General features: G+C 34.6%; 3 protein-coding genes across 5 annotated transcripts; all 3 read right to left on the reverse strand.

Moving 5' to 3' along the window:
• Positions 1 to 321: 321 nt before the first annotated feature.
• Positions 322 to 4,288, reverse strand: LOC105975362 (DDT domain-containing protein DDR4). Its single transcript, XM_013000556.2, has 11 exons — positions 3,978 to 4,288; positions 3,550 to 3,660; positions 2,966 to 3,052; positions 2,852 to 2,889; positions 2,670 to 2,751; positions 2,330 to 2,436; positions 2,105 to 2,255; positions 1,935 to 2,027; positions 1,722 to 1,836; positions 1,207 to 1,249; positions 322 to 1,120 (listed from the first exon to the last, which is right to left on the reverse strand). Exons 1-11 carry the CDS (start codon positions 4,143 to 4,145, stop codon positions 682 to 684), a joined length of 1,434 nt encoding a protein of 477 aa, XP_012856010.2. The 5' UTR covers positions 4,146 to 4,288; the 3' UTR covers positions 322 to 681.
• Positions 4,289 to 4,868: 580 nt separating this feature from the next.
• LOC105975259 (uncharacterized) lies at positions 4,869 to 6,853 on the reverse strand. Of its 2 annotated transcripts, none has more exons than XM_088815307.1 (6): positions 6,324 to 6,853; positions 6,072 to 6,230; positions 5,828 to 5,989; positions 5,534 to 5,728; positions 5,326 to 5,421; positions 4,869 to 5,246 (listed from the first exon to the last, which is right to left on the reverse strand). In XM_088815307.1, the coding sequence occupies exons 1-6, from the start codon at positions 6,489 to 6,491 to the stop codon at positions 5,040 to 5,042; spliced, it is 987 nt and encodes a 328-aa protein (XP_088671433.1). In that variant the 5' UTR covers positions 6,492 to 6,853; the 3' UTR covers positions 4,869 to 5,039. The 2 variants fall into 2 exon arrangements, with proteins under 2 accessions (XP_088671433.1, XP_088671436.1); XM_088815310.1 differs by having other exon boundaries at positions 6,180 to 6,230; positions 6,324 to 6,511.
• Positions 6,854 to 8,356: 1,503 nt separating this feature from the next.
• On the reverse strand, positions 8,357 to 10,485 carry LOC105975376 (uncharacterized). 2 transcript variants are annotated; one of them, XM_013000571.2, is made up of 7 exons: positions 10,330 to 10,485; positions 9,994 to 10,226; positions 9,739 to 9,897; positions 9,429 to 9,656; positions 9,131 to 9,325; positions 8,880 to 8,978; positions 8,357 to 8,802 (listed from the first exon to the last, which is right to left on the reverse strand). In XM_013000571.2, the coding sequence occupies exons 2-7, from the start codon at positions 10,162 to 10,164 to the stop codon at positions 8,656 to 8,658; spliced, it is 999 nt and encodes a 332-aa protein (XP_012856025.2). In that variant the 5' UTR covers positions 10,165 to 10,226; positions 10,330 to 10,485; the 3' UTR covers positions 8,357 to 8,655. The 2 variants fall into 2 exon arrangements, with proteins under 2 accessions (XP_012856025.2, XP_012856026.2); XM_013000572.2 differs by having other exon boundaries at positions 9,994 to 10,165; positions 10,330 to 10,459.
• Between the last annotated feature and the right edge of the window lie 420 nt (positions 10,486 to 10,905).

Here is a 10,905-nt window from a genome sequence, read left to right on the forward strand (position 1 = left end):
TACTTCTACAGGCCTTCTAGTTTGCCAACAAGGGCAGATGCGTCAGGCTCGTTCGATGAAGTACCTTCCGGAATGTTCCTTGGAAGCTTCGCTGTGTGCATGTATTCGTCTAATCCGTATGATGAGTTTTATTCATCGATGGTGGAGATGGTGATATCCAAGCTAGATCAAGATCTCACGATTGATTTGGAATACATGGAGGAGCTTCTGCTGAGTTACCTGAAACTTAATGAGAAGAAAGTGCACAAGCACGTACTCAAAGCCTTTCTTGATGTTATTGAAGTTTTGAAGGTAGAGTAATTTGGTAGCACCTGTAGTGTAACTCAAAACGCTTGTCGGTTTTTTGACGAGCAAAAAACTATTAGAAAATAGAATATCTAAATAAAACGTCACGTATTGGCTTCGAAGCAAGCACCATATGGCAATAAACAAGTACAACTGCTCGACAAAAGTGATGAACTTTAAACCACAAATAGACAGCTATTAACATATCAGTAACCCGAGGCTGGATAAATCCTAATTAAAGCTAAAATTGCCAATAGTTAGCTATTTCAACGTTCGTCACAAAACGAGATAAGACGAGGATAACTACTTCAAAATCTATGCCAAAAGTATCTACTTCCACAAAAACCTGTATGCAGCATGAAATTCTTTCATAGGGGATGATGGTTTATAAACAATTCAGGATGAGCTTTTTTCATCTCCTGAATCCACAGAATCAGCAGCAGTATTTACGGGAGACCTTTGCCTTAACCTGTTCCTTGCACCACCTATATCCATGCTTTCCGGTACAGTGTGACCTGGAATTCCAGCTAGCCTATTACTGAAGCGGGACCCTTTAGGCCTTTGGACCAACATCTTATTTTCAACTTTTACTTGTCCTGTAAGAACATCTTTATTATCGTCATCTTCCTTTTCTTCGTCGTATTCTTCATCGCTGGAATCATCAGCAGCAGCATCTTTTTCTTCGTGACTATTTTTCTTGACATCACTTTTAGTGGATCCATTATCTGTTGAACTATGGTCAGAGTTGTTAGATTCATTTGAGGTAGTCTCCATCTTTTTTCCACGCTGGCTTGGTTTCTCTTTCTGTCTTGGCTCTTCACTAGTCTTCCGTTTGCTAGAGCACAAAAAGGATACAGGTATGAAGCACAATCAATCAACTTTCGATTAAATTTGACAAGCAAAAAACTTTAATATACGTACTTTGCATATTGTATGGCCTCCGTAATGGCTCTGTCATAGTCATCTGCAATATAACAAGCACCCTTAGTCAGAGAATAGGAGAGTTTACATGTTGGAGTATTTTAATAGAGTTTGCTCAACTGTTGCCAGCAACATGTTGATCCACCCCATAATCATCAATCAATCAAGTTTTCTCGACTTGTAGCCAAAGGTTTGAGAATAGAATTCTAGTGCTTGGCTAATCCACTATAGAGTGCATATAACAGATTGCAGTGATCAGGCATAAATAACTCCACAAACATGAAACATATCAGTTCAAACTCTGTTACAATTTTATGAAGTGTAACAAGTTAATTATTTTGATGCATATGATTTTAAGCTCGAAAGATGCTATAACGATCTCGTATTATTGCAGCATCACAAAGAATTCACACAGATTTGAAGCTTTAACAATATTTAGAGGTTTAGCCTTTTGTGTGCACAGAAGCTCGTATATAATCTTTCAATGTGCATGAAAGATCAACCGTATACCATACCAAATCTATAATCAATAGTCTTGTGACCACGGCAAGATCGAGCTATTCCAGAATTTCGAAAACCTCTCAAGAGCATCTTTTGTCTTTGTTGTTGGTGCTGTTTCCTCTCTTTCTTCTATCAAAGGCAGTATATAGAAATAATCACATTAAATAAAGGCAAAGTAAGATTGAAACAAGAAATGTGGAGTTGTGGAAAGAACTGCAATTACGGACCTTCCATTCCTTTTCTAGAATAGGAATAACATCATTTTGGACAGAGTTGCTAACATCAACCTCCCATTTAAGTTCACTAGATGAATATTCGTCCTACGATCGAGAGAACATAGAGTATCAATCCAATCTGGCAGTCAGAGGAACTTAGGTAAAAGAACATGTGCACATACCACAATTTTCTTGAACTCTTCAAGATTAGTTGCGAGGGTCTCCCATTTGGAATTAATCACTGGTACTTTACCCTTAGACTTGCCTTGCTCCTTTTTGAATAAGTGAATTTCCTTGTACAACCTATGACCAATAGTTTCGTTTCCATCGTACCTGTAACAAAGAAAATCATATATAAAACCATCCTTAACTTCTTCTGCAAAAAAAAAATTTCCCATGGAATTTACCAGAATGCAATTCCATTTTCATCTCCTGCAAGCTTGTCCTTGCAGAACTTAGAAACTTCAGAACAACTTTTAATTTCATCATTGATATAAGATACAGCATCATATTGCTGCAAAGGAAACAAGACATCAGAACCATGATAGGAAAAAATGAAGAACCACCATGTGAAAATTATGTAGGTCGAAAAATCAGAAAATTCTGCAAGTTCATTATTAACGGGAGAAATAGGTGCACCTACAACTACAGTAAAAAGAACAAACCAAAAAAAAAAGGTTCAACAGAAATATATCATATAAATGACTAGATATATTCATATAAAGAAGATAGATTCTGGATATATACATCGGCTCGAACTTCACAGAGAGCTTTAAGAACAAGTAAACGAGTTGTTGGTTCAAGTTCCTTATAGAGAGATATCTCCTCCCTGAAAATTTGAAAATAGAAGGTAAAGAATGGAAACACGTTTAGCCATGACAAACATGACGCCAGGAATTACAAATGAATGAAAGACAAGAAGCATATACCCTTTGGCTCCAGTTAAAGGAAATTTTCCTTCGGCGACCTGCAAAGAAAGATAAAATGGATTAGTATCACCTAATTTTCAAAATGTGTCCCCGTGATTCATAAGTTTGACCTACCCAAGGCCACCACTTTGAGAGTGTCTTACTGAGAGAAATCATCCAGGCATCAGGGCCCTTTAAAATTTTGCTTTCTTGAATAATTCCCTGAAAAATAAACACCAGCTACTTGTAAGACAGAAATATGAGAGCTATTGGAAAATCAATAAACTCGTACTATCTACGAGTGGGTTTTATGAAAAAGAAAACAGGAGAGACAATTGGCAACTCATGAACAATTTATGAATAGGATTGTATAGCTTATCACATTACATCTTAAAGTTGCTGCTATAATAATTTGTTTAGTCTTTTCCGATTTCAAATATTAAAGCGCCACTTGAGTTATTCAGCTAGTTAGCTAGTTGATTATGGAAATTTTAGATAAAATTTGATCCAAAAATGTCCAGGTCAAACTCGAAAAATATCTCTTGAATCTTCAGACATGACTAGGAAGCTCTTTAACATCATTTCAAGAAAACATTCACCTACAGCAGATAATTTTTTGGGTAAAAAAAATGCATATTAAGTATTGAAAAACAGTATCAGAAAAAGTATCGTAAATTCCCAATTTATACAGGTTCATTCAGAATAGATGCAAATGACACCTTTAAAAGCGCTATATGAAGATGAGCAAGTGTCTTGTTCTGCTCGATAAGTGAGGTTTCTACTTCTTCGGCAGATATCTTCAGATCACTCCCAATAAGCGGCTCAAATACCTATGTGTATTAATAGAACACTCAAACATCAGCACAAAATGCAGAAAAATAATGCCAATAGCAAAGTCAATGAAGCAAAGAAATATTTAATGATGGTAGCTTTGTCTTGCTAATGAGACATTATCACAAACACGTAGGTTACAATCTAGTTGTCCACCACAACAGACAAAATCTTTAAGAAAACGATGCATACGAAACAAATACATCTGTATGCAGATCAGGGAAACAATGAAAAGCTGCCGAAAAATCTAAAATGTGAGCCAAAGTAAAATCAACCGAACAAAATCACGGAAAATTAAAGGAGAGAGTGTTATTACGTGAAGAAAATTCAGAACCGAGGCTAACTCCCACCGCTGCCGGAGCTTTTCACGGAGAGGCTCGACGTCCGTCGTCCCCGTCGGCGGAAACTCCGACGTTATCATTACGTCGTCGTCATCCAGCTCATCTCCTCCAATCGCCGCCGTTCGTCGGAGAGATTCGGCCATGCTCTGAGAAAGGGCTAACTTTTCGGCAGATAAAATTTACGGTGAAATCAATTTGGGAAATGGAGAGACGCAATCGTACAACTGGGGAATTTCGAGGGTTCAATGTGAAATTTTGGCGCTTTCCCGCCTAAACTTCTCACACTGAAGTGAAATTTCTTTCTTCTTCAGATCTGTAAATGGGCCGTTTTATTGGGCCGGGTTAATAATCTCTGACCATCAAATACAGAGCCGACCCAACCCAAATTATCAAATAACTATTTTTATTTTATTAATATTTTTTTTATATAATCAGCGGTCTACATAATCGGTCCACCATAACAAGGGACTTAAATGCACATTTGTCCACACAAAAAACAGTTTTTCAAATAAACTCATCCCGTCGTATCTTTTGTCTAAAATCCCATCCACTATATATTTTTTTTATCAATTTCATCCATTATACTATAACTTCTATAATATTACACATTGACCTCAAATCAACCCACATTTTTATAATTTTCTGAGAAATTTTTTTTTTCTTTTTTCTGAATTTTTTTTCCGGTCAAATTCCGGCATTCACTTTATTTTTTTTTTAATTTTTTAAGAAAAAAAAGTCAAAAGAATTCAAAAAAATTCCCCATTGACTGGTCAAAAAGAGAGTTAATTAACAGTTAAATTACTGTTGGAGACAGTAACATTAATTAAATTGTTTTTCTTAGTAAAACTTTTAAATCGCTCACAACACCCATTACGATTTTAGTCATTGACTGAACCTAAAAAGACAAATATACCCTTCAATAGGGGCAAAATTACAATTTTGCTAAACATGTAAACCTTAAATTAGGGGATTGAATTGCAATTTTGCCAACAAATCAATAAAACCCGTCTTCTTCTCCGACTCCTCAATTTTTATTCCTATGGTTTCTTTTGCAATTTTGTATGGTCATGATTGTTGCTTTTAGCTCTTTCGTTAACATGAATAGGTTTGGCTTTCTTATCAGGGACAAGTGAATTGGTCCCGTCTAAACTCCCGAATCTAGTAATGGTACTACTTTCGTTGAACTTGGCATACTCTCTTCGAAATTCCTCATCTTCGTTCCACCATTTCATAAACTTTTCCACCTATAAAATAATAATAATTGAGACTCAAGTTAATATATATATATACTTAACCAAACCTTTTCAAAACAATATAACTTACATTATTCTTGCAGTGGGAGAGCCCCACTCGATCCGCGGATGCTACATGTAAATGGGCAGGGACTCTATTCGAACTGCAGTCGCCGAGGAGTAACATCTGCGAGCGATTTCACTCATTCAATTAAGCTACTCACATTGCCATAATTATATAGAAATATATAAATATACATGATCGTAATTAAAAAATAGTACGAGCATTAAGAGATTACCTTGTCACGATAAGACTTTTCTATACTCTCCTTGTTAGCAATTGCCTCTTCGCAAACATGAGTTGCAACTTTGTACTGACGTTGGAGTTCTTCCACTCGTTGCATGGCATCATCTTTTTTATTCAAGAATTTCATAAAACGTGCTTCAGCTTCTAAGTCACCGTCTTCGAGGATCTGAATCTCCTTCTCTAAAAACTGCGCAAACCAAATTCATTATCCGCTCTAATATGCATATGTTTTATACATTTAATGAAACAAAGTTGTAGAAAACTAATATTACGTATGTATACATACCTTTAAACGGTCTTCAGCGTCCTCTATTGCTTCACGCATCTCTACTTCTGTATCCAAGAGAGAAGATAATTTCTCACGACGTCGCTTCAGTTGATTGAATTGACGCGTGAATCGATGTTTATCCTCAAATTCAACACTCATCAAAGCTTCCAAGTCGCATATCTGCAAAATTTCAACATTTTAGAAAACAAAACAATTTTTTTACTACTCCAAAAGAAAGAATGGCGTTTCCTTCCATGCATACCTTACTATCGATATGCTCGATAGATATTGAATTTTTGACTTTGTCAATAGTACTAAGAAGCTCGTCTCTTTCCTTACGTCTTGAACTCAAAATTAAACTTGCTGATACCTCAACGCCCTCGGCATAATCGTAATACGCAGCGAGAATCTCTTTATGGGACTGCAAATTTCGACAAATAACATTTGTGTTGTGTTAACAAAAAAAATAAAAATAAAATCAATTAATTGAAAAAAACAAAGACGACAGACTTACTAATTCGTCTTCAACTTGTAACTCAAGTGCATCCCTGATATTTTTCTTTTCATCAACCTGTAGTTCCTCAATTGCTAATAAGACGGATTTTTGAAGAACACGAATATAAGTCGGTGGGATTTTAATCAAATAGGTGAATGAATTTGTGGTGGCAGCCTCAAAATTCATACTGTCTCCTCCGTAGATTTGTGTCTAGAACAAATAAAACTGCTATTTCTTTTTTCGATCAACAAATACAATGAATTAACCAAAAAAACTACGAAATCCGAGGAGGGGTTTTCCTCGCTCGAGAAAAAAAAAAAAACAAAAAAAAAATTGACACAGAAGGAGAAAACAAGGAGAGAATGATAGGGAGATGGGAAAAAAAATCTTAATAAACAAGAAAGAGTATTAGGGTTAGTTTTTATAATTTGTACTTGGATCTCAAAAAGGAAACTTAGGATTTGCAAGATTCGATCTTAAACTTAGGATATTGGGCTGAAGATTTATTATTAGATCATTTTGCAATTACATCTTTTCTACTAACCAAACTAAAAATGCAGTAATATTTTTTTTAGTTATCTTACGGAAAAAGTTGGATTTTTTGGAATTTTGAAATTTTCTTAAGAAAATATCTTAAAATTTTTAAAAATAATCTACTGGACAGCAAATGAAAATTAGCAAGAATCCCCATCTAGGACATGTAATTAAGGAAACACCCCTCTCAAAAAATAATAAGAGAAAATAATAAGAGAAAACCCCCTTGCCTAATATTTCATGGGATTTTTGTGCATAAGTCCCCCATCAACCATCTTTATTATTTTATTTTAGATTTATATCTCTTTAACCAATAAGCCCATCACTTCAACATTTATTACAAATAAAAGAAAACTTAACGAATATAAAAAAATTACCCCAACCCTTTACACCCAGTTCTTAATTGTAACCCCAATTTAATCAATTTTGACCACAAAAATATTTTTTTTTTCAAAAAATGGCATTGACTTTTCGATTTTTTTTTTCTGCTCAGTTTTTTCCGCCGCCGGTCCCCGATGTTGACTTTTTTTAGTGGTTTTTATTTTTTACGTCGTTATTGTGATGTTACTAACAGTAACTATACTGTCACTACATTATATTAACGTAATTGTATTGTCGTTAACAGTACTTTAATGTGATTGTACTCACACTGACAGTACATCTATGTAATTGTACTGTCGTTGACAGTACATATATAATTGTACTGTCGTTGACAGTACATATATAATACATATATAATTGTACTGTCAACCACAATTACAATCAACGATAATAATGATGTTCAAGTAGTATGCAAGCACAAGATTTGTCCATAGAGAATTTATGCTTCACAATTGAGAGATGAGGCTACTTTCCAGATCAAGACATTAAATGCAATCCATGAGTCCAACAAGAAAGAAAGAGTTGCATGTGCAACATCAAAGTGGCTGGCAAATAAATATATGGACTAGCCAAGATTAGAACATATCAAAGACAAAGGCCGAGAAGTTTGATACACGTTCAAATGTTGAACAATATGGTTCGATTTGGAGATATGCTTCAGAAATAGTTAGAAACAATCATGGTACTACTATCAAGATTAAAGCTAAAGCTGTTGGGGATGATCTAAAGTTTAAGACACTTTATTTGTGTTGGGGGCTCTGAAAAAAGGTTTTCACACGCCCGGTTTGGGTATAGAAATGGCGCAACAACAACAATATAAACCCCCCCAAAAAATGCGATTTCTATGGGGTTTTCACATGAGCAACACCAAATTAACTACAAATTAAACACATTTAACTAATTTAGATTATAAATTACCTTGAATTTAGTGAGATTTTCGAATTGGGGAGGGCATGTGAGAATTTTTTTAGGGGTTTTATGAGTTTTGGGGCTTTGAGGGTTTGGTGGTTGAGGGAAAGTCAAGAATAGAATGAAAGGTATTCGTAATTTTAGTACCCATAAATCATTTCAGTTTCTTGAAACAGCAAAATCAAAACGAGCCATTAATCTAAAAGAAGAAAATATAGCACAGAAAGTTTATTTCCCCTACAAAAAAAAAACACATGATTATTTCCAGAAATTTAAAATAAAATCCGCAGAGAGAAAAATGGGAGCACCACTACATAATTAACTTGTCTGTATTTAGAAGAAATACTTAACTGAAACTCAACTTGGACCCAAAACCAACCAAAGTTCTACATTATGATGTAGACAACAGTTGGGTACGGTTCTAGGTTAATTTATAAGGCCAATTTAGAAAGAAGAAAAAAAGAACACTGCTAAATCTAAATCATCATTAAGAGAAGGAATTGTTGCTTTTAGCTCTTTCGTCAACCTATTGAATAGGCGACTCCTTATCGGAGACATGTGAACGGGCCCCGTCTAAACTACCGAATCTAGTAATGGTACTACTTTCGTTGAACTTGGCATACTCTCTTCGAAATTCATCATCTTCGTTCCACCTCTTCATAAACTTTTCCACCTATAAAATAATAATAATTGAGACTCTAAGTTAATTTATATACTTAAAACGAACCTTCTCAAAATAATATAACTTACATTATTCTTGCAGTAACGGGAAAGCACCACACAATCCTCAGATGCTACATATAAATGCGCAAGGACTCCATTCGAGCTGCAGTCGCTGAGGAGTAACATCTGCGAGGGATTTCACTCATTCAATTAAGCTACTCACATTGCCATAATTATATACAAATAAATAATAATAGAAATATATAAATATACATGATCATAATAAAAAAATAGTACGAGTCATACTCATAATAAATAAGTTAGCATTGAGAGATTACCTTGTCATGATAAGATTTTTCTATACTCTCCTTGTTAGCAATTGCCTCTTCGCAAGCATGAACTGCAACTTTGTACTGACGTTGGAGTTCTTCTATTTGTTGCATGGCATCATCTTTTTTCTTCCTGAATTTCACAAAACGTGCTTCAGCTTCTAAGGCACTGTCTCTGAGGATCTGAATCTCCTTCTCTAGAAACTGCGCAAACCAAATTCATTATCCGCTCTCATATGCATATGTTTTATACATTTAATGAAACAAAGTTGTAGAAAACTAATATCACGTATGTATGTATACATACCTTTAAACGGTCTTCAGCGTCCTCTATTGCTTCACGAATCTGCCTGATTCTTTCCTCTTCTTCTCTATCAAAGAGAGAAGATAATTTCTCTTCTTCTCTATCAAAGAGAGAAGATGATAATTTCTCGCGACGTTGCTTCAGTTGATTGAATTCACGCGTGAAATACTGTTTATCCTCAAATTCACCATTCATCAAAGCTTCCAAGATCAAAGCTTCCAAGTCGCATATCTACAAAATTTCAACATTTTAGAAAACAAAACAATTTTTTACTACTCCAAAAGAAAGAAATGGAGTTTCCTTGCATACCTACCTTACTATCGATATGCTCAATAGATATTGAATTTTTGGCTTTGTCAATAATACGAAGAAGCTTGTCTCTTTTCGCAAGTATTGATCTCAAATGACAACTTGCTCGAAACTCAACATACTTGACGTACCTGTAATACCCAAGGAGAATCTCTTTCTGGGGCTGCAAAATTGGTCCAACAACAAAATAACATTTGTGTTGTGTTAACAAAAAAATAAAAATAAAATCAATTAATTGAAAAAAAAAAAGACGACTTACTAATTCGTCTTCAACTTGTAACTCAAGTGCATCCCTGATATTTGTCTTTTCATCAACATGTAGCTCTTCAATTGCAAATATGAAGGATTCTTGGAGAACACGAATATAAGTAGGTGGGATTTTAATCAAATAGGTGAATGATGAATTTGTGGTGGCAGCCTCAACATTCATACTGTTACAATAGAATCCAATCCAATGTGTAAACGAGTATGAAATATGACACAAAAGAAACCCTACAGAAAAAAAGGAATCCTTTTGCGAATCACCAAGATCAACAAACAATGAATTAACCAAAAAAACTTATTTCAAATTTCAATATTAAAACGAAATAAGTACCTTTACGGGCAGAAAGCGATCTCAATCGAAACCCCCAAATCCGAGGAGGGCTTTTGCTCGCTGAAGAAAAAATAAAAGAAAAAAAATTCGATCTTTAACATTGGGCTGGGGAATTATCTCAAAAGGAGATGAGAGTGGGCCAGGATTAATTGGGCTGAAGATTTATTATTAGATCATTTTGCAATTACATCTTTTCTACGGCAGAATTACACTTTTGGTCCTCATGTTTGAACTGATTTTACTTTTGGTCTCCTTTGTTCCAAAGTGAACAAAGTTCACCTCCAAGTTTCAATTTTAAACTCTTTTGGTCCCCGCCATTACATGTCCGTAACGGAAAATACTATTTTGGGGTGAAAATTGAAATTTAAAAATCTTTTGGAGCTGAAAATAATTATAAATTTCAAATAGACTACTTATAATTTTTAATAATAAAAGAGAAATTAACGAAACAAATAATTTTTTTAATATACTTAATAATGAAAAAAAATATTTTTCACCCCAAAATAGTGTTTTTCGTTATTTGCTAACGACTTGTAACGTTGGGACCAAAAGTGTTTAAAATTGAAACTTGGAGGC

Source organism: Erythranthe guttata, chromosome 1 (assembly GCF_056151865.1).
Source record: "Erythranthe guttata isolate IM_541 chromosome 1, IM_541, whole genome shotgun sequence".
Classification (NCBI taxonomy): Eukaryota; Viridiplantae; Streptophyta; class Magnoliopsida; order Lamiales; family Phrymaceae; genus Erythranthe; species Erythranthe guttata.